General features: G+C 49.7%; 1 protein-coding gene across 2 annotated transcripts in view; it reads right to left on the bottom strand.

Moving 5' to 3' along the window:
- Positions 1–22,652, bottom strand: part of CECR2 (CECR2 histone acetyl-lysine reader) — a 513,194-nt gene that overhangs the window by 136,821 nt on the left and 353,721 nt on the right. For both annotated transcript variants that reach the window (XM_069628656.1, XM_069628657.1), the window contains exons 9-10: positions 19,948–20,101; positions 15,385–15,514 (exon numbers count right to left, since the gene is read on the bottom strand). In XM_069628656.1, coding sequence (XP_069484757.1) covers positions 15,385–15,514; positions 19,948–20,101 — 284 coding nt within the window. The remainder of the gene's footprint in view (positions 1–15,384; positions 15,515–19,947; positions 20,102–22,652) is intronic.

Below are 22,652 nucleotides of genomic sequence, written 5' to 3'. Positions count from 1 at the left end.
CCGCCCACTTATTCCACATATCCTGTACATGCCTGCTTAACGGGACTGGCATCCCAATCCGGGTGTTGGATCTGGTCGATGTGACGATTAATGGTAAAGGGAGGGGCTAGGGGGGAATTTCTGGTTCGGACCCCTTGATTCCTGGTAGGTCAGTGGTACAAGCATTTGGCCGACAGTCCCTCAGACACTCTAGGATGGTCTCATTGTGCATGGCTTGGTGTCAGATCTGCGTGCCGCTCCCGCAGCTATTACTGTGGTATGGCATCTGTTCTCTTCGCAACACCTGCCTTCTGCTGCAGTCTTCGGTCTTCCTCTGCTGGCAAGACATGTGGTGTTGTGCTCTTGCTTGGGAACCTCAAGTGAAGGCTGCAAATTCCACTTGTCCCAACAGATAGCGGCATCCTGGTCACTTTGTTTCGAGGTAGGATTAGAGGCAAAGGTCTAGGTACACACAGAGGTTGCATGCAGGCCTTGGTTTTTCACAGCTGGGCCCCCACCCTCATAATTAAGCTGGTGCTGGGTATCCCCCCTCAAGGACAGGCTGATGGCCTTGCCACAACAGCCAAAGGGACACCAGAAGAGACCCCTATGACCAAGTTCAATCCAGGATTCAAGAACCAGCGGGCCAGGATGCGCTGGATGCTGAAGACACATGACAACTGGTTTCAGTCCATGGAAAACCGCATTGGGGGACCTCAAACCCACTATTTCTCGGTACAGGGGACATTTAATGAAGACTTAAGAATATATTCAGGCACTAAAACCCAGTGCTGAACTTCTGGACCTTTTTCTTTATATCCTAAAAGAGCAAAGCCTCCCCCCTCGTCCCCCCTCATTCATTCTTATTTGCTCTGACATTTGGAACTATGTTCTCTGTTTTAACTTTCTTATGGAGTCTGCTTTCTTCCATAGCTCTTTTAAAGGCATCAGTGTTTAACTTTTGCTGCACACAGCACCTTATGTGCAATGTTGCTGGGTACCATTTGGGTTCTCCCTTGAGATTATTTTAGTATCCTCAAGTAACTACGTTTCTTAAGTCTAGATGTATACTTTGTAGCCTTCCTAAAACTTTATACTATGAGAGATTAACACACACCACCTAATGTAAAGTGCTAAGGGGATAACTAGTTACTCCCACTCATTTCTGCTCCATTGAAATTTTAGCCACAGACAACCCTGTATTTATGGCTGGTGGCAGTGGACGTGTTCTACCAACTATTGTGCATTTTCTATTTTACCACAGACTTTATTCACAGTCTTAGTTAAGCACCCATGTTACCTGGGTATCACTGGTCACGCTCTGGCGTGGCTGACCTTTTTCCTCTCCAATCGACCCTCCCAGGTCCAACTGGGGTCCTTCCTCTCTGACATCTTTTTCTCTACCTGTGATGTCCCCCAGGGATCTAACCTCTCTCCCTGGCTGTTCAACCAATATCTGGCACTCCTTGCCCACCGCATCGCCACTCTCTGCCCCAACTTTCAGTGCTATGCTGATGATACTCAGCTCATTTTTAGGCTACCCTCGGCCTCCTCCTCTCCTTCCCTCATCTCTGACTGTCTGCTATCCAGGAATTGTGTGCCGCCAATGACCTCTGCCTTAATGCCAGTAAGACGGAGATTCCACTCATTGGCACACCCACTCCCTCCTTCCCTTCAACTCTCTGGCCGGCCTCGCTTGGCCCTCTTCCTGCTCCTACCTGTAAGGCAAAAAACCTCGGGGTCATCTTCGACTCCACTCTCTCCTTCTCTCCTCATATCGAGGGTCTCTAAGAAGTCACACTACCAGCTGCACCTCCTCAGAGGCATTCTTCCTTTCCTCTCCTTCACCCAGAAGCTCACTGTCTCCAGAGCCCTGGTTCTCTCTAAGCTGGACTACTGTAACAGCCTCTATCTAAATCTTCCTGCCTCTACTCTCCCCCCACTGCAACTCATCCAGAACAGGACTGCGAGACTTGTCCTTGGCCTCAAGCCCAGGGACCGTATCTCTCCAGGACTGAAATCTCTGCACTGGCTCCCAGTGGCTGCGAGGATTAAGTTCAAAACCCTCTGCATTGTCCACAAGGCCTTCTGGGGCTTGGTGTCAAAACACCTCCAACTCCCTCTTCCTAAATATCTTCCTTCTCAAGATCTGCGCTCATCCGCCTACAGCTCCCTCAGGGTCAGCCGCTTCTCCAAGCAACGAGTTGGGGGTAGAGATGTCTCTGCGGCAGGGGCCTCCCTCTGGAAGAGCCTTCCTGCCTCCCTGAAACTTGAGGAGAACCATCTCCGGTTCCGGATGCACCTCAAATCCTTCCTCTTTGCTTCTGCTTTCTCTCCTCCTCTCCCCTGCTAAAATCCTGACTGAAACTGCACTGAATCTGCAACTGGGCCGCTCTCACCGATCTCGGTCCCTGGCCCAGCCACTCTCCCCTTGCACTGCCTCCCTTGGCAACCACTGCACTGCGGGACTGTCTCTGTATGCCTACAGCCCCCCCCCCCAGCACTTGTCTGCACTTACCCTGCACTTGCCATCAGCTGTCCCTTATTATTTATCCTGTTATTCTACTACCCCTGTACTGCACTTCCCCTCTCCCTTTCCCCTTGCACTTTCCCCTTCCCTCTCTGCCCATGCACTTGCGCGATCTGAATGACACCTGGCCTAGTATGATTGTTGTCTGTCTTCCCTTTGTCCCACCTCCCTGCCTCGTTGCGTCTTGAAACACTTGTGTATAGGCGCGTTACAAATGTCTTATATCATATTCTAACATGGTGGCTCCTTTCTTTTTTCGCCATTTCAATCGTGGTGTTCTTTTTTAGCCCTTCTACTGTTCTGGGAGGGGGGAGATCTGTGTGTGTGTTTTGCCTCTGGCAGGAACTCTTTGGTGTCCCCACCTAGGCTCCAGTGTCTCTGGGCAGGCAGGAAGTGGGGGAGGAGTCATTCACTCCGCTGCCCTTTGTCTGCCAGAATGCCTGAATGGAACTCCCCTTGAGTAGTACAGACAAGAGGTGCAAGAAGGGTAGGTTACTTCAACTCCAAGAGGGGAGGAAAGGTGGAAACATGTGAAGTTAAGCAGATAAAAGCACAAGAAATAAGATTACAGTGGGTAATGTGTGTCTTCTGATGCTTGTGAATCTGCTTAGAATCACATACTGTTCATAGATTAGCGAGCAGTACCATGAGATGGTGGTGGGATGTGAGAAGTAACAGTAGCGAAGATATGTCTTAATACCGCCTGCCCCACCTGAGAATCAGTCTTAGAATGTGTATCTAAGCAGTAATGTTGAATAAAGGTGTGACCAGAACTCCAGATAGCTGCTTTGCAATGAAAGTTATAGTAGCTCATGTGCCTCAAGTAGAATGTGCTCTGGGTATTAAGGTTAAATCTCTTAGAGAATAACCCTGTTGGATACATTTAACAATCCATTTAGAGATTGCCTTCTCTACCAGCGGCAACAGAGAAAAAGAATTGATCCGTCTTTCGTGGTGGTTTTGCCTTATCAAGGTAATCAATCACTGCTCTCCTATCATCAAGTGTATGGATGCTTCTTTCAGCTGAGTGGGATGCTGAAAGAATGGTGGAAGTTCAATTGACTGATTTAGATGAAACTTTGGAATGAATTTAGGTGCAATGCGTGGGTGTGTGCGCAAAACCACTTTGTCCTTATGAATAAACAAATGGGTCTTGAACTGAGAGAGCCTGAAGTTCACCAACTCTCCTAATCGAAGTAATAGCCACCAGAAAAGCAGTCTTCTAGGTGAAAGCCTTAAGACTAGCTTCGTGCATTGGCTTGAAAGGAGTGCCCATATGTGTAATAAGGTCAACATTAAAGTCCCATCCGGTAGTTGGATTAGAAACGGATGGCGGAAGTCTTTTCACCCCTTCCATGAAAGCCTTGATTACAGGGACTTTCCACTAGGAAACCTTGCTTTGAGAGGTGGTGTAAGCAGAAAGGGCAGCAAGGTGGACCTTAAGTGAGTTAAAAACTAGTCCTGAGTCTAAGAGGTGCGTTAGATAAAAGACTGTGGGTGAACCGTCAACTGGATTGATGTTCCGAGTACTACACCAAATGACAAAAAGTTTCCACTTAATGGAATAACAGTGCTTAGTATTAGGTTTCCGTGCCTCTCCAAGAATGTCCATATATCTTTGAGGCAGCTGGAGATGCCTGAATTCTATGACCCCTGGAGCCATGCTGCTAAATTGAGAGCAAGGGTCAGTGTTGTCCCCTGATCTTGGGACAAGATGTTGTAGGGGCAGGGCAGCTTCAGTGGATGGCAAGGAACAAGTTACTTACCTGTAACTGTTGTTCTCCAGCATGGGTCTGGCATGGATTCACATGCTCATGAATATTCCCCCGTCGTCAGGCTGGGAATCCTCGGTAAAGAAAAAACCAGTATCAGTTTCGTTTCTGATCTGTCTTTCGTAGTAATAACCAATCACTGGTCTCTGCGTCATACTGACCACAGCCAATGACTGCCCTCTACCTAAGCACCGCCTCTGGCAGCCATCTTCAGATTTGGAAGCACGTGAAGTGGCAGTATGACCAAGTGAAGAGCCGCAGAGGGGTAGGCGGGAGGGTTCGCATGTGAATCCATGCCAGACCCATGCTGGAGAACAACAGTTACAGGTAAGTAACTTGTTCCTTCTCCAGCATGGGGTCTGGCATGGATTCACATGCTCATGAATAAAGAATACATAGCAGTACACACATGCACAACCACGGGAGGTGGCAAAGGCTCAACATTAAGCATCACATCAACTCAACATTAAGCATCTTACCTCCTCACCAGGCTCACCTCAGGCGAACAGGTTGCGCAGCACTGCTTGGCCGACCCTGGACTCCTCCCTGGAATCCCGGTCGACGCAGTAGAATTTCGTGAAGGTGTGCGTCGACCTCCACGTAGCAGCCCTGCATATGTCCAGCAGGGGCACACCAGATAGGAACGCCGTGGTAGCTGCGATCGCTCTGGTGGAATGGGCTCTCGGACGGCCAGGCAGCGGTCGGTTTGCCAACCGGTGACAGTACATGATACAGCCGGAGAGCCATCTGGAGATGGAAGCCTTCGAGAGAGCCTTCCCCTGATTGACAGGTCCAAAGTTCACAAAGAGTTGTGACGTCTTCCGAAAACCTTTCGTGCGGTCCACGTAGAACTTCAGCGCTCTAGCTACATCCAGCGAGTGCAAAGTCCTCTCAGCCGGCGACGAAGGCGACGGGAAGAACACAGGTAACACCAAGGGTTCGTTGAGATGAAAGTCCGACGGTACCTTGGGCATGAAGGAGGGGTGCGTCCTGAGCACTACCCTCGTGTCGTGGAAAGTCAAGTACGGGGCCTTGCAAGAAAGGGCCTGGATCTCTCCCACTCGTCGTGCGGAGGTGATGGCCACGAGAAAAGCTGTTTTCCACGATAGAAACTTCAACGGGGCCGAGTGCAGAGGCTCGAACGGAGGTCCCATGAGTTTGGTCAGTACCACGTTGAGCTCCCACGCCGGGGCCGGAGCCTTCACCGGCGGGAACGATCTGAACAGTCCCTTCATGAACTCTTTCACCAGACGATGAGACCACAAGGACGTCCGGCCCGTGGTTCTGGTGTATCGGGAGATCGCAGCAAGATGAATCTTGATGGACGCGTGTGCCAGACCAGCTTTGGCCAGCGTCAGCAGGTACGGCAGCACTTGGGGAGCCGTAATCCGTAGAGGGTTAATCTTCTGTGCGTGGCACCAGACAGAGAACCTCTTCCATTTGTGTCCGTAGCATTTAAGAGTCGAGGACGCCCTGGCCTTTGCAAGAACCTCTCTGCAATCGGCCGGTATGTCGTATCCTCCAAACTCTAACGCTGCAGGAGCCAGGCCTGCAAGTTCAGCGACTTCGGGTCGTGGTGGAGGATGGCGCCTCCTTCCCTGGAGAGTAGATCCGCGTCCGCCGGCAGCTTGATTGGCGGGGACGCCGACAAGTCCAGAAGGTCCGGGAACCATATCTGCCTCGGCCACGCAGGTGCGACGAGGATCATCCTGCACCGTGACCTCTTGAGCTGGTTGACGAGCCGGATTAGCAGAGGCAAGGGAGGGAACGCGTAGAGGAACAGGCCCTCCCAGGGGAACGAGAAAGCATCGCCCATGCTCCTCGTCTGGGGAAACCTGCTGGCGAACCTCCGGCACTTGGTGTTCGTCGCCGTCGCGAACAGGTCGATCTGGGGTGTGCCCCACCGTCGGAAGAGGCGATCCACCAGATCCTGCCGTAGTTCCCACTCGTGGCACGAGCGCAACTCCCTGCTGAGTGAGTCGGCGATGGTGTTTTTTATCCCTGCCAGATGAAACGGCACCAGAAGAATCCCTTGGGCGACGGCCCAATGCCACAGGTCCTGCGCCTCCTTGGACAGCGCTGGGGACCTGGTTCCGCCCTGTTTCCTGATGTAAAACATGGTGGTGGTGTTGTCGGTGAAGATCCTCACCACCTTGCCCTTGAGGGACGGAAGGAAGGACCTGAGGGCCCAAAACACTGCACGGAGCTCCAGGACGTTGATATGCAGGGACTTCTCCGTCGGGAGCCAAAGTCCCCTTGCGTGCAGATTTTCGGTGTGCGCTCCCCACCCTTCTAGGGAGGCATCCGTGGTCACAGTCACCTGGTGGGCTGGGGTCTGGAAGTCCTTGCCCGCCGTCAGATGCGCGCGGGTGCCCCACCACCGTATCGCTCGTCGGAAACTCTCGTCGAGCTTGATCCTTTCCTCGAAGCTGCCCGTCGTCTGGATCCAGCGCGCATCCAGGAACTCTTGCAACGGGCGCATCCGGAGCCTGCACATGGGAATGAGGTAGATGCAGGAAGACATCATCCCGAGGAGGGACTTGATGGACCTCACCTTGGCCGCGTCGGCCACCAACATCCGTTGCACCTTGCCCAAGATGGTCCTGGTCCTCTCCTCCGACGGGGAGGCCAGAAGGGACACTGTGTCGAGCCTCGCTCCCAGAAACAGTGCGACTTGCGCGGGCACCAGGTGGGATTTGGCGTAGTTCACGGAGAATCCCAGGTCCGTGAGGAGTTGGACGGTCCTTGCCGTGTGGACCACGGCGAGCTCCCTCGTCTTGGCGCGGATGAGCCAGTCGTCCAGGTAGGGGTAGACGTGAATCCCCTCGCGGCGCAGCTGCGCCGCCACCGGTGCGAGGCACTTGGTGAAAACCCTGGGTGCCGACCGCAGTCCGAAGGGAAGGGCTTTGAACTGGTAATGACGCCCTTGGACCACGAATCTGAGGAATTTTCGGTGCCCCTTTAGGATGGGAATGTGGAAGTAGGCATCCTCCAAATCCAACGACGATAGGAAGTCTCCTTCCTCCAGCTGACCCAGGACGTGCTGGAGGGTGACCATCCGGAACTTCTGCGCCTTGATGAACTTGTTCAGGCGTCGCAGGTCCAGGATGGGGCGCCATCCTCCCGTCTTCTTCTTCACGAGGAAGTAACGCGAGTAGACTCCGGAGCCCCGAAGCCTCTTTGGGACGAGTTCGATGGCGCCCTTTCTGAGCATCGCCTTTACCTCCAGGAGAAGTTGAGGGACGTGAAGTTCTTTCCTGGCCACGGGGGGGACGCGCGGGCACCTTCTTTGAAACTCGAGCGCGTGGCCCCGGGCCAGGGCGTCCAGCACCCAACGGTCGGTGGAGATGGACTCCCACACGCTGACGAAGCCCGCCAGCCGGCCTCCCACCGGGGTGCTTCGGTGGGGGCCCGACCCCACGGCCGGTTCAATCCTGCTTGGACGCGGCCTTGCCGCCTTGGCCTCCTTGGCGACGACGGCGGGGGCCGCCAGACTTGCCTCGTCCTCTGTAGGCCTCTTGCGACGACGAGCGGGCCGCTTGACGGTAGGAAGCGAAACCGCCGCCGGAACCTTTGGAGGCGCCCTTGCCTCCGCCGCTCCGAAAGGGCGTCCGCCGTTGCTGCAGTACTCCAAGGGCCCGGGCCGTCTCAGTATCCGCCTTGATGGCCTGAAGGGAATCGTCCACTGTCTTCCCAAACAGGTTGTTCCCGTCGAAGGGCATGTCCAGGACCCTGGTCTGGACGTCCTGCCGAAAGTCCGTAGCCTTGAGCCATCCGCGACGTCGAAGGCAAACGCCGTTGCCCATCTGGCGGAACCCAGTGTCGGCGATGTCCGTCGCCACGGTGATGGCGTGGTCCGAGGCCACCTCACCTTCCTGCAGGATTTCAAGGGCCTCCGCCCTCTTGTCGTCCGGCAGAAAATCCAGCAGGGGAGCTATCTTGTACCAGAGTTCCCTGTCGTAGCGGGCCACGATAGCCAAGGCGTTGGCCGCTTTAATCGTCGTCGCCGCCGACGTGATGACTCTGCGTCCCATGGCATCCAATTTCTTTCCCTCGCCGTCCGGCGGGGAAGTCGACGTGGAGGCCGCACCCCCCCCCGCTTTCTTCCTGGCTGCCGCGGAGACGACGGAGTCCGGGGTAGGTTGCGCCCGGAGGCATAGGGGGGCCGAGTCCGGGACCCGGTACTTTTTCTCGTACCGGTCTCTTTTCGCTGGCGTCGTGGAAGGGTTCTTGAGGAGGGAAAGGCCCTCATCCCAAATGTCGTCCAACAGAGGCACTGCGAGGACCGTCTTCCTCTTGGTCTCGCGCCGTTGGTAAAGGAAGCCTTCCTTTTTCTTCTCCTCAGGGCAGAGTTGGAAAAGCTCGGATGCCCTGGCGATCATTGAGTGGAACGATCCAATCTCGTCGGGCGGAGAAGCCCTGGTGGGAGGCGACGACGGAAAATCCTCGTCGTATGCCTCGTCGTCCGTACCCGTCGCTGCCGTGTCAGTCCCCGTATCATCCCCTCGGGTGGACGGGGAGGAGGGCTGGACGGGGCGCGACGGTTGAAAAGGAGGCGGTGGATGGATCCTTCTTTTCTTGGTAGGGGGAACACCAGAAGGTCCCGGTTCTGGATCCCCCGACGGGAGAGGTTCCTCCGTCGGTAACGGTAGTCTCGTCCTTATCTCGGAGCATAAGGACTGTATAGCTAACAAAATGGCCGCTGAGTTGTCTTGCGGCGCTGGCAGAGGGGAATCCGACGGGCGAGCAGGGGCCCCGTCGGTATCCTCGACGATGTCGTCGTCGTCACCTGCGTCGGGGCCCATTCCGACGGGCTGGTCTTGTTCCACGCCTAGGCCGTGGCTTAAGACCTCGATCAGTTCCTCTTCTGAGGTTGAGGCCGAATCTACGACGACGCCCTGCCCCCCCTTCTTCCCCACGGAGGGTTTCACGGGGGTCCTATCGATGGGCACGAAAGAAGACTCCCTCCGAGGAGGCAGGGAGATTCTGGGCCCCGAGGCCGCCACCACTGGTGCAGCCTCCACAGGCTGGGCCAGGGCCGCCGCGACCGTTTCGATAGAGGGCTTGGTCGAATGGATCAAGGCCTTCACCACCTTAGGTGCGCTCACCGCCTTATCCTTGAGGGAGGGGGCACTGCCACGCTCCTCCTCTGCCTTAGAGCTCGACCGGGGTCTCTCCAGGAGCTTCGCCGGGTGCTCGGCCTTCCTCTTACCCGACCCAGAGCGTTGGCTCGTGGTTGATGGCGCCGGGGAGGGTGCGCCCTGCCTGGCGCCCGTAGAGCCCGACCGTTCGGCGCTCCCGGTGCCAGCGGACTCGCGGTGCTTGGCCTTATGTTGGGCCCCCGTCGCCGGGGCGCCCTCAAAGGTCTTAGAAGACCGCTCAGATTTCTTCTTCTTCTCGCCAGACGGGCTCTTACCCTCCAGCCAGCTGGCGAGACGTTGATGGCGGTCCTTCATGGTCCGTTCCGACATGTTGCCGCAAAACGCACAGTCCTTCTCCACGTGCGTCTTGTCCCCATGAAGGCAGTAAAGGCAGAAAGAGTGTTCGTCCTCCTTGAAGACGTTCTGCAGCTGGCATCCAGGGCAGGCCCTGAACAGCTTTCCGGGCGTCGAGCTTCCCTTCTCCTGGGCCATCTCCGAGACCGGGCCTGAGAAGCTTCTGGAGTCCTCCGAAGTGTAGCTCGACGAAATCTTCACCCTTGAGGGGCACAGATGAATCCGACACGGGTCCCCGTTGATCGGATGTAGGATCGGTGGAGCTTGAGGCTCTTTTGACCGAAAGAATCGAAGTTTTTGTGAAAAAGCGCGAAAAAATAGCACTAACGCTCGAGAGCAATAGCACGAGGATCCCAACACATGAACGTGCGGTAAAAATCTGAAGATGGCTGCCAGAGGCGGTGCTTAGGTAGAGGGCAGTCATTGGCTGTGGTCAGTATGACGCAGAGACCAGTGATTGGTTATTACTACGAAAGACAGATCAGAAACGAAACTGATACTGGTTTTTTCTTTACCGAGGATTCCCAGCCTGACGACGGGGGAATATTCATGAGCATGTGAATCCATGCCAGACCCCATGCTGGAGAAAGTGATATTCTCTTGCGATGCGAGAAGCATGGCTGATGAGCCGACATTGGTGCCATCAGGATTAGTCCAACTTGTTCCTGGTGCATCTTGTGAATTATCCCAATGAGGAGAGGAGTTTGGGGGAGGTGGACGGGAGCACAGGCAAATCTCCCTGACAGTTTGATCCAGAGACCATTCTACTTGGACATCTCTTGGGGATACCTGGAGGTGTAGCCTAGGCCTTGTACATTCTACAGTGTTGCAAAGAGGTCATTGTCTGGATGTCCCCATTCTGCAAAAACGTTGTGCAAAATATGTCTGTGCAAGTGCCACTTGTGTTCTATGGATAGTTGCACATCTGCAAGAATATTGTGTTCCCCTAGAACATGTGACAGGAGGAACATGCGTTTGAGTACCCATTTCCTAATGCTCTGACAGTTTGCACAGCCCTGGAGCGGGAGTACCTCCCAGTTTAAGTAATACATGGCTGTGGTGCTATCTGTAAAAACTAGAACGGTCTTCCCTTGCAGTTGTCTCAGAAAGGCTTTCAGAGCTTTGAATACAGCAAGTAGCTCGAACAGTTTGATGTGTTTGTCCGCTACTTAATGCGACCACGTGCCATGCGCTGTATGGTGTAGAAGGTGAGCTCCCCACCCTGAAAGGGATGAGTATGTGGTCAGAGTGGCTGCAAATGCAGTGAGGTGAATGATTTTCCCTTTAGAAAGTTGTCCTTTGACCACCACTCAGGGACAGAATGAGGGCTTTCAAGACAACCCCTAGATCATCCCACTGACTGCTTGCTTGACACCATTCGGTCGTGAGCCACTCCTGCATAGGACACCTGCGCAGACAGGTGTGTGTGGAACCAGGAAAATGCAGGATGCAATAATTCCTAATAGCGCATGGCTTTCAGTACGGTTATCTGACGACCGGCTACATACTGAGGGATCTGGAATAACATGTTTGGGACCCTCTTGTTGGAGGACAATGCCGAAGGGCAGTACTTTGAATTGATAGTCTGTAGCTTGAACCTTAGGTACTTTCTGTGCGCTGGCAACATAGAAATATGAAAGTATGCATCGTTCATATCCAAAGTGGCCATGGAATACCCCCGCTTCAGCAGCGGAAATGACCTCCTGCAGAGTTGTCATCCTGAACCTCCAAGGACCAACAGGTCTAAGACAGGGTACATGGTTAGATCCTTTTTGGGTACAAGGAAGCATATTGAATAGATATCCTTGTTTACCTGATGATCTGGGACGAGTTTGAGCGCTCCCTTTTGCAGCAGGGCCGCAACTTCTTGAAAGACGAGGAGATGGTCGGGGCGGTCTGTTTTTTGGCGGGTGATAAAGGGGTTTGAAAAACTATGCAATAACCTTTTCCTACAGTCTTGAGCACCCACTTGTCTGAAGTGATCCCCTCCCATGCATGGATAGGAATGCATTGAAGCATGTTATCTGATTTATTACTGTAGATGCATGGGGAGGACCCGAATTGGAGTCATTTGCTGGCAAGGACAGGAGAGCCTCTGGTGACTGCATTCCCACACCTTCCTTTGCCACGCCGAAATCCCCGCTGCTATGGGGTCTGATAAGCGCTGGATGCCCCTTGGCAAGAGTACCAGGCTGATCCTCCTGTACTGTAGGAACCCTGAATGGTTTGAGAAAGATTGCCCACAAAAGGACCAGCAGGTATTGAACACCCCAATGTTGCACATACGGCCTGCTAGAGATTTGGTTGAGAGATTTTAATGTCTCATGCTCTTTCTTTGGGTTTATTGACGAGTGAGGCTTGCGTCTTTGGTTTAAACCTGGAAGTTTTCAGCCAAGCATGGCGTTTTAAGAGTTCCATCTGCTAACACTCTGCCAGCCGTTTCTGCAACGTGAAGTGTGTTAAGATATTTTGCGTGACCCGACGTTCTTCTTGCAGGGTCGCAAGTAGTTGCAATTTAGTTGGTTCAGCAACATTCTGAAGTCCATCTTGTACGAGACCCCACTGGACATCACTGAAGCTGGCAAGAGTGGCGTTATTAGCAATGCAGGTGCTGTAGACCGAAAATGCAGTAATTCTCTTTCTCAAGGGTAGAGTTTCTTACAGTTTATATTAGGTGGGGCCTCAGATGTGCCTAATGAAAATCCTCCTAATATCTAGTGCATGAAGACTCTTAGCCTTACCGGCATAAACTGATTCTGATCATCAACACAATGGCTTAAACAAAACACTTTTCTAGATGCATGCATCATATGTGTCTGAACTTGACATAGCTATCATTGTCCCTTGTCGCCACTATTGGTTTAGATCGGATCGGTTTTCCTAATGTTTTCTTCATGCATCTTTCATCTATCCTTTTATGTCCTTCTCAGTCTCATGCATTCACTGATGTATATTCCCTGCTTAAGAAAATGTCTAGATAAGTTACATAAACCTTAGCCATAGTTCTGATGTTGGACGTGTAATTTCGATGTCTCCCTAAACAAATCGGTTTCTGTTTTTCCCATTGGTTACTTCCATTCTTGAATAAAACTTACTATAAAAACAAAATGGCCCGTTTCTATCAACATGCAGAGCTTCCAAGAAACTCATCAATGTAAAACTTAAAATGTGCAGGACCATTCACCTGGAACCAGATAACCCTTTGAGGGTGTGGGTGCCTTGGATAGCCCAATGCAATTTCTATAGCCTGACAAGCTATTTATTATACTTTCTTACTGTGGCACAGGACTGTGGATCAAGGGTAAAGCAAAAAAGAATGCCATGCCCCCCCCCCCCCCCCCCATCAGCCCCAAACCCCACATTTAGGGGTGGGGGCTGACACTTTCACCTGCACATTCACACATCAAAACACCTTGCATGCACACATTCATAATAAACCACCAACATACTTAAAAGCCACTTCCCTTACCTGCTCGCACCCTCCAGGACCGTATGGTCCTCCTCTCCACAACATTAACAAACTGACTGACGAGAGAGCACTTCTCTATCAGTCAGCATGTCTAAGTTGCTTGCATAATATGAGGCATGGGGCCAGTCTTCAAATGCCTCATTTTATGCTATTTTTGTTGCATAGCCTACAATTGAAGAAAAACAAAAATTGTGTGGCAGGGGACGCGCCCCTTACAGAGGCAGGCAGCACAGTCCCCTGTGCAAATAAAGCATGGGTGGGACTGTGTTGCCGGCTACTCGGGTGATGGGGCAGCCCCGCCCTACCCATAGCTGTGGGCTGTGTAAGGAACTCATGGAAGCAACAGTAAAGACAGACACAAGTGAAGTTAAAGGGTGTTTGTTAAACTGTATAGGTAGGTTGGAAAATCGCCTCACCTAAATCTAAGATAGGCGCAATCTACGACCTTCAAATAATAAGGCAGTCCTAGTGGCGTCTTGTCAAATAAAAGGGCCTGTACTAAAAAAATAAAAACACTATTGCCAATCCTTACAACCAACACAAAAAGTGTGGGATAGTGTTCACAAGAAAGAAATAAGTTTTCACAAATGATAGGATGTTATAGCCAGGGGTCTCCCTTCCCCACATTTTCAGCACGGGACAAGGCGGGACTCCTCAGCGTAGCACACTTGAGCTTTCCCAGCACAAGACTACAGTTCCATTGTCACGTATCAGGAACTTCAGTGGTTAAGTCTCTTTTAAAATGTATTTTCTTTAGAAAAGAAAGACTCTTGCCTCCAGAGGATTTGATGGGTTCAAAATAACAAAACAAAAGTTCCCTTCTGTATGTACGGTGGGTGGTGGCTTTTCACCCTTCGATCCCCCCTCTTCCGGGCTCGGATCCCTCTTGAATACCAGCCTCTCTCTCCGTCAGGTTCACTATGTCTTTTATTTACAAGATTTCTCCTTTTGCATTCACAAATCTTAATGTCTTTTTAAACAATCCACTGACATCCCTCTGTCGGGTTCACTCTTGCACACAGTCCCTTCTCCTTTTTCACTATGCAGGATTCGCCTACCTTCGCTTTCCCATTACGTGCTGGTCAAAGACTTTCGACTGTACAGAGGATTTTGCTTGACCCCTGTATGCCCACTTTGACCTTTTCCTTGCAGCTTTCCTAGGGCCTTCTGTTATCGGTAGAATCACCAAGTGTCTATAGAGTGAACACCCACGTTGTGCCGGACCCTCTGCAGCTTGGTTTCCCCTTAATTTGCCATTCGCAACTTTCATTCACCACAGTTTGGTTTCTTATTGGTCCCCCTTTCAACTCACCGGCTGTGATTAACCGCTTGGCTTTTCTTGTCGCCGGAGTCCAGGACAGTACCACGGTAGCAAGCGTCTCTCTCTGCCCCTATTACCAGTGTAGGAGGGCTCTGTGTACCGTGGACATCTGCTGCAACACACGCGGGCTATTGTTTACAGTCTTATGATGCCTTTCACAGAGGCTTTGTGGGTCTGGATCAAGATGGACAAGGTCGCTTCTCTTTGTCGCCCCTTCAGTTCTCGCTGGTTTTCTCCTCCTCTTGAACTGCCACCCTGTGATAGCTGTTTTGTCGCCCGGTTTGCCTTGCTTGTAGTGTGCTCTCATGCTCCACCTTTTATCCCTGTGGGGAAGGGAAAGGGCCGTCTTGTGCGTGTGTGTCAATTTCTTGGCTCTTGTGTTAGTCTGTTGTCTTTCGTGGTTTAAGAAAGTGTTTGTATTGGAAGGGGGATGGGGGTAGAGTGTCAGTAACCTACATGGTAGGATGGGGAAAAGGTGTTCCAAGAAGGAGGATACCGTGTCTCACCCATCTGTGTCCCACCTCCACTCCCCGAGGACCCCTCATCCAGGTGATCCTTCCGCACTGGTCCACCCCCAGGAACTGGATCCAATAGCGATGGCAGTGTCCTGGCCACCTGGATGACAGACCCCTAGGGACTAGTCATGGAGACACCTTCAGGTTTCGCTCAGCTGCCACGGTCACCAAATGCACTTCAGACAAATTCAACACACAGGTGATTAAGAACCGGATTCAGCGATTCTGCAAACCCCAGCACAGTACAAAAATGCATGGACCCTCCTGGCATGTACTATAGGCTGCGTTTTGATGAATACTCACATGTCCCTACTCTTCCGTTGCTCCCAGATGGGGGAGTTGGGTTCCAGCAAGGACATATCCGAGCCCAGATCTGAGCTTGAATCTTGCAACCAACACCGTTCCTCTCGGAGCTTCCTCCTCCTGGCCCGTCCTGTGCAGATTGATAGAAATGGAAACAAGATTTGAGTGGTGACTCTGCACTGCATCTGATGCAGAGCTGTTGTGGTATGCTTAGCCAAAGACATGTTGCACAATGACCCATCAAGCAACATCATAATATAGTAGCAAATGCTCTTGAAACACACAATCATCACACTTGCCAATTAGGATATAAGGACTAGAACAAGCCTTTATGTTTGGTACAGAGTTTTCACAATACCCATCAAAGCCTTTTCTCTGCAAAATAGCTGGGCCAGTATCATAAGCAGCATATCAGGTTCTGAAAAAGGTTTGGTTACCCTAAAAACCTGCCACCCAGGAACAGGTAAAGAGAAGAAGATAAGCTTGCAAGAGTTGGAGAATCTTTAAGAGCTGTGGTCTTTGACGTGAACCATAAGTACTGTTAAGGAAATCTCATTTTTATGATTCATCCCCTCTCCTAGTAAGGCACCCAGCACTTTTTGCTGGACATCTGGACCTTTTTATTTCAATCCTGAAAGAGTGGAGCCTTTTTCCAAACATTAATTCTTGTGTGCTCGGTCTTTTGGAACTCTATTCTTTGTATTCTACCTGTACTATGGAGTCAGTCTGCTCCATAGATCTTAAAGGGATCTGTGTTTTACTACTGCAGCTCACAGCTCCTTATGAGCATTGTTGCTGGGGACCCTTTGGGTCCCTCAGATTATTTTTCTATATCCTCAAGTAACTACAGTTACTAGAAATAGACAGACACTTGGTATCTCTCCCAAAACTGTATAGTCAGAGATTGGCACACACCACCTTCAGTGGAGTGCCAAAGTGATACCTAGTATCCTCCTTCTCTCTGCTCATGTGACTTTTTAGTCGTATAGACAATCATCTAGTTATGGCTGGTGGCAGTGGATGTGTTCTACCAACTATTGTGTATTTTTTATTCTGTTAATGAAAATTAGGGGCAACTTCGAGCCTTGCTTCTTTTTTTCACCATTACTAGCATGGTTGTTCTTTGTTAGCACTTCTTCTACCATTCCGGGAAGGGGGAGGTCAGTGCGTGTTGTGCCTTGGGCAGGAACCCGTAGGTATCCCCGCCTAGACTCCAGAGCGTCTGGGCAGTCAGGAAGTGGGGGAGAAGTTTTCCACCCCCTGTCCTTAGTCTGCCAGAGTGCCTGAATAGATCCAGCTCCCACAGTGGGTCTGGCTGTCCTGATTGGACAGCCAAACACCCCTTCCTGTAAAATGCGGAGAGAAATTGCAGATTGTATGCTGGAACTGTATAAAAGGTGGAGCTTCTGGAGTGAAAAGGAAGTCAACCAATGGAAGCTGCAGTAACTGAAGACTACCATAGGTGCCTGCAGACCCTTTGCAACACAGTGAAGCGGCCACTGCTGTCCTGACCCCGTTTTCTGTGCGACAGAGGAGCTCCAATGAGGACAACAACTTCCCTTTGACTGGTAGGAACAACCAGTCCCGAGAAAAGCTTTGAAACGAGCCATCTCCTGAGGTTCTAGGAGTTTTCAGAGCTGCGTAGCCCCAATACCAGGAGACTTGCTGCCCATTTCAAGTGCATCACAGTGGAAAAGCCGAATCCATCAACATTTTTTGCTGAACCCGTAAGGACACTCCAGAGTTGCGATCCAAATTACCCAGACCCCTTCATCAGAGTGTGGGACTGCGGGAAGTAAAGAAGATTGTCTGGGCGATGCATGTCCTTTGTTGGTGCTGCGGAAAAGGTGCCAAATCGGCAGAGTGAACCAAGAAGTTAATGAAAGTCATACTACAGGTCCTCAGTCGAGACTGCTGCTGAGAGATCCCATCCATTGTACTGCCTACAGTCATCGGACCAAGGAATCCGGAGGTCGGGTCCAAAGCTGCAACATCGCAGGGCATCCAGCACTCAAAGTTTCTTCTAACCTAAGGTACTGTGGGGAAAAAAAAGGTATTGCTTACCATAGTCCAAGAAGTCACTCCAGAGCATTGCGGTGCACGCAGAGGTGTCCAGGAAAACCCCCTCTTAACTTCTCAAGTCTGTTTTAAGGTCTCCATTGTAATTTGTTAACTTGCTGATTCAATAACTATAGACACTGGAAGAATTCCACAGGAACTCTTCGTAATGAGCTGTTTGTCAAAACCCCAAGCCCCCTCTGAACTGCTTTTAGCTAGTGATGCGATTTTATACTTAAAACACTCAATAGGCGAAGAAACCGTCTCTAGAACCTTGAACTAAGCTCATGATACACTAGCTAAACTGCATGAGTGCGCAATAACCGATAATACAATGTGGTCTTTTCCCTGTCTAATGTTGCTACAAATGTAACTGCGAACAAACACAAAATTTAAAGTGCCCTTTAAAGTGTATCATCAAATATTCCTAAGTGTTCTAAAGTAAATGTCTGAAGTATTTAAAGTGATTCTGGTGTAAATAAATATATACATTTTATAAAAATATGTGTAAGTGCTACTTTGCTGTGCCTGTCTAGCTACGATTCAGTGCACTTGCCGACAGCTCACATCTTCCTCTTAAGATGAGCCTGACTGCTCTGCCACTCTAACAAGGTTCTGAGCTAGTACAGACTAATACTAAGAGTTGGGGGATCTACAAACCACTGAGATAGCATACTAACAAAACTCCCCTAACAAGTACACACATTCTTTTGCTGTTGCATATTTTGTTAAGAGGCTGTACTTTTTTAAAACTGTACTAAAATAATTTTCAAAATCCAGCCCACAGAACAGGAATATTTAAAAGATTGATCAGGAGGATGTACATGGAATCTTTAGCAGGACAATCTGAACGGCGTTATGATTCTTTTGAGACCTATCACAGATGTCTGCCTCTGCTGAGCCCACCAATATTAGTGGCTGGTCTTTTTTTCATCTGTAACCCTGCAAGTATCTACGTACCATAGTGTAGCACAATAATCACACACACCTTTTGTCATTGCCCTAAATTAGCTCATGGAGAATATTTTTATGCACTAAAATCTCTCCTAAATAAGCAAAACTGGCAACTAGGAACAAAGCCTTTGTCTTCCTTCATCAAATTCCTCTTCCAAACTGCTTTCGCATTAAGCCCAGCAATCGACAAAAGTAGGTCGTAGATAACACTATTCTTAAAAGGGATAATCTAGCATCCAATAAGCCACTACATCATTTATGCAGGCACGATATTTAAACCTCCCCAGCCTTCTTCCTGGACAAAACTCAGTATATGCATTCACCAGCAAACCCAAGACACATCTGTACATCAAAGCCATACCTGGTCATGGCTACTCTGAGCTACCACCAGAGTCTCAGGAAGGCTAAGAACATAAATGGCCAACACTTGTTTCCCTAATTACTAGCTAAAAACAGCCTTGGTTTGAAGTCTCACTGGACATCCAAACTGAGGTTGCCAATGTATTGGCAATTTTCAGGAAACACACCCATGCTCTTTGATCACAAAAATGAACTAGCAGGGTGCATCATTCTAGCATACTACCAAGAACTGCCACAAGCCAGCAAGTTATGCAAGGAGAGAATTAGGGTTACCTGCTCTTGGAAAAAGGCTATTGGATACTTTTGGGGAGCACTAACCCAGGCGATTTAGGGACTCCTGCATGCAAAGAGTTACATTATCGGTGAGGTCCAGGATGGGGTCTCACTGGAAATAAAGGGATCTGTCAACCATGAGGAGGAATGCAAAAATGTCATGTTGAATACTCATCCTAACACCCAAGCCTTCTGCTGAATCTAGTTCCTTAGCATTTTGTAGGTGGATTGCCTTCGGAATCGCCCAAATCGGAGGGGCTTAATCCATGATGCCAAGGACCAGAGTAAAATGGAAATCCCTTTTAAAGTGCTTCAACCATGTAGTTACATATCTTGGCACATGGAAGACAAAAAAGTTAATTTTCAATTAACAGCACTATGGGCCAAAGTAAAGTGTGCACCATTAGCATGCAATGATGTTCTGAAGGTAAAAATCACTGGAACAACTGGTGTAAAGGTGTCATGTGTAGTCTTGTTTGCAAAGAATGTAGTGGTTCATGTAATCCTACAGACTGGAAGGCATACTCATAGCGTCAGACTGGTAGGTTTATTTAATTTGGAGAATGTGTGCTAACATGGAAGTTACTTACCTTCTCTCGCTCACAGGTGTAAGACCTTGCTTCCTATTAGAATATCATGGTTCATGTAGCACACACCCCGATGAGTTACCACAAACACCAACATTTCTGTGAGATTCCTCAATAAATGTATTTTACAAAAGGGAACGTTCCCCTTTTTCTGAACTGCACATTTTAAATCAGTGAGAAAAAACTGCGTAAGTCCATGGGAATAAAACTCTGCAGAGGGTCAGGACACCTGCCGGTTCATGGATCAGATCGCCCGGCTTTGTTGAGCGAGAACAGCACTTGGCATCGCTCCGAAAACTGAAAAAGAAAAACAATAAATCCCAGCACACACCTTCAACTGATTTGACCCTGGATGCAACAGTGCGCTTTCTCTCCTCCCTCAGGTAGTGCTCCTCCTCTGTCCTCTGGATGGCTAGCAGAATCAGGCGCTCTTCCTCTTCCTCTGGGGTCCTTGCCTGGTTCCGCTCACCCCGCACTGGTGTCCCCTGCAAAAGGAAATAGGCAGTCAGGGATCTCTCAAGATGACTCTTTCACAGGTTAAAATAGGGATGACATTTATTTTTAATTTTATTTTTTATTATTACTGTGTTACAGCCAAAAATGGGACTGTTCACAAACCTACATAAACAAGATTGACCTACAATAGTGAAATAAATACAACAGGAATAAAGATACAGCATTAAAAAAAAAGAAAAAAGAAGAACGAGACAGCTGTTCAGGATTACAAAGTAGAAAACCGAACTCCTTCAAAACTTTTCAAACTTCTATAGTTAGACGAACGTCATGGCCTGATGCCAATCTCTCCCAAAAATAATCAGAAGATAGCCACTTCACATTTTCACAAAAGGCGACAATACCCTGACTCTCGTCCCACACACCAGTGCAATCATTAAAGAGACGTTTGAGAGGATGTGGATCAGATTTTACACAAATTATACAGGTAATCCTCAAACCTTTTCATCGGATGAACTGGATCTCTCTGGTGGGCAGCAAATAAAGGCGGCATATACGGTGCACCACCATGCACTAAGAAATCGCCGTAGGACATTTATTTTGGTGCAGCCCCAGGGCTCAGTTGCAGGATAGCATTATGCAATACAAAGTTCCAGTTTTGGTACACAGCAATAGAATGCTGAGCAGGTACCATGGGAGCCAAAAAGCCATCCTTGTTATAAAGATATTGCTCATGGGCACGTAAGGAAATGGGTTCATGGAAGGCAGACCCTTCTGCTTTAAGTGGACAAGGTTTACATATTGCTCCGAATGAGTAAAGAATGATTGCTCGTTTTAAAAAGAGTAGCATTAATTGCCCCTTACCATGTTAACCACATGAATCAAATTATGAAAAGGAGATTTATTTTAAGCCATGTGGTTTAGTTAGGTCTTCCCGCCTTAGATACCAGGGATTCTCTTACGTTTTGCTAGGCTCTCTAAATGGTAGAATAGCAGAACAGCCCACCTGGGAGGTGAGAGGGGTGATCAACAAGTACAGTAGACACTTTTCATAAACACTCAGATTGCCCATACCCTATATGTTTGTAAATATATATTTGTCATGCAGAAAAAGCAATACCTAAACCACTAAATTACCAGGCATGTTAACTGTACAAAACAAATGTGCAACACTAGCAGGTAAGTAAAAAGGTTTAGTAAAGCCATTGTCCGGGAAGAAAATGCAGTCACAGGTATGCAAAATCGTTAACCTATTTAAGGCAGCAATGAGTTGGTAGTGGGCAAGGGCAACACGTTTTTGCAGTTTTGTGCAGGCTTTTACAGAAAGCATTGCCTTTTGGGGAAAGTGTCCAACGAATCAGTTTGTAGAGTTTAGACTCCTGATGAGGAAGAGGGGAAACCCGTGATGGAGATCCAGCGAAAGAGGACGGAGTCAGGAGAGCAATACCCTGGGTCCATGAAGCATTCTGCAGCCGGCAGTTCTGTGGTTTCCAGCTGTGATCACTGTACACATTTGTTCGCTACCACGAAAGGTTCTGGAGAGGTCACAACCGTTCGGGAGGGACCCCCAAGACCCTTGGCTAGGATGATTATTAAAGTTTGAGCATCCCCCAGGTCGAGGGTCTGAGCCAGAGGAGCGGTAAGGTGAAGCAGATGTGGTCAGCAATAGTGATGCAGGGTTCCCCAGTCATCCTCGGGTTTCGGTTACTGATGGGGTCGACTTGAGAAGATCTCAGTGAAGGAAGATGAGGAGAAACTCATGGAGACGCACTAGAGAAGGGCCAGCCACCAAAGAGGAACTGGGAGGCAAGCTTGTAGGTACTGTTGACGAATAAAGGGCAGTACGAGCCTCCACAGCTTTCTTGGCACGAGACCTGGCTGGAGAGATTTTCAGATTTCCTTGGATGAAGAATCTCAGGCCGAGATAGCACAGAATGTCTCCAGGGTTCCAGCAGCAAAGGGGCTTTCACTTCTGAGTGCGTTGATGCACACAGTCAGGAACTTCATGGATATGTGGCATTTAACCTGTAGAGTCGATCCATTTGTCCCCACCGGATCAGGGGAAAGGAGCACCGCAATCCATTCCTTCTTGCCATCTGGGGAGGCAGAGCTTTACAGTCTGTTTTGGTTGACAATGAATTGGTGCTGGCGCAGACCTTTGGACCCTCCTGTCAGTGGACTTTCCAGTCGAGCATGTTCAGAGTTACAACAGCAGACAGGGTGAGTGGGTATGGAGGTCTGCATTTATCCCTCTCGGGACACAGTGAATTAACAAAGCACCCAATGACATACTGAGGAGGGGGGGGGGGGGACAGCCCATAATCGAGAAAGGATTGCCACATCAGGCAAAAAGTGGACTTTCTACCTCAAATACATTCAACTGTAAGAGATGGTTATTTAGCAGCATTTTCATGTTTAGGCCCCTTGGACAGCTACACTCTGAAGAGAACAGAAAGCTTGTATGGTGGTGGAATAGCTCAGCAAGGTTAAGCACTTGCCTCAGACATGTGTGCAGTCACAGGTTTGAATCTCACCTTCATCCTTCCGAAGGAAAAATATGTTGGCCAATTAATTGTAATCCCT

This window comes from Ambystoma mexicanum, chromosome 12 (genome assembly GCF_040938575.1).
Source record: "Ambystoma mexicanum isolate Mex_15411 chromosome 12, UKY_AmexF1_1, whole genome shotgun sequence".
Taxonomy (NCBI): domain Eukaryota; kingdom Metazoa; phylum Chordata; class Amphibia; order Caudata; family Ambystomatidae; genus Ambystoma; species Ambystoma mexicanum.
This window is presented reverse-complemented; position numbering and strand designations above follow the sequence as displayed.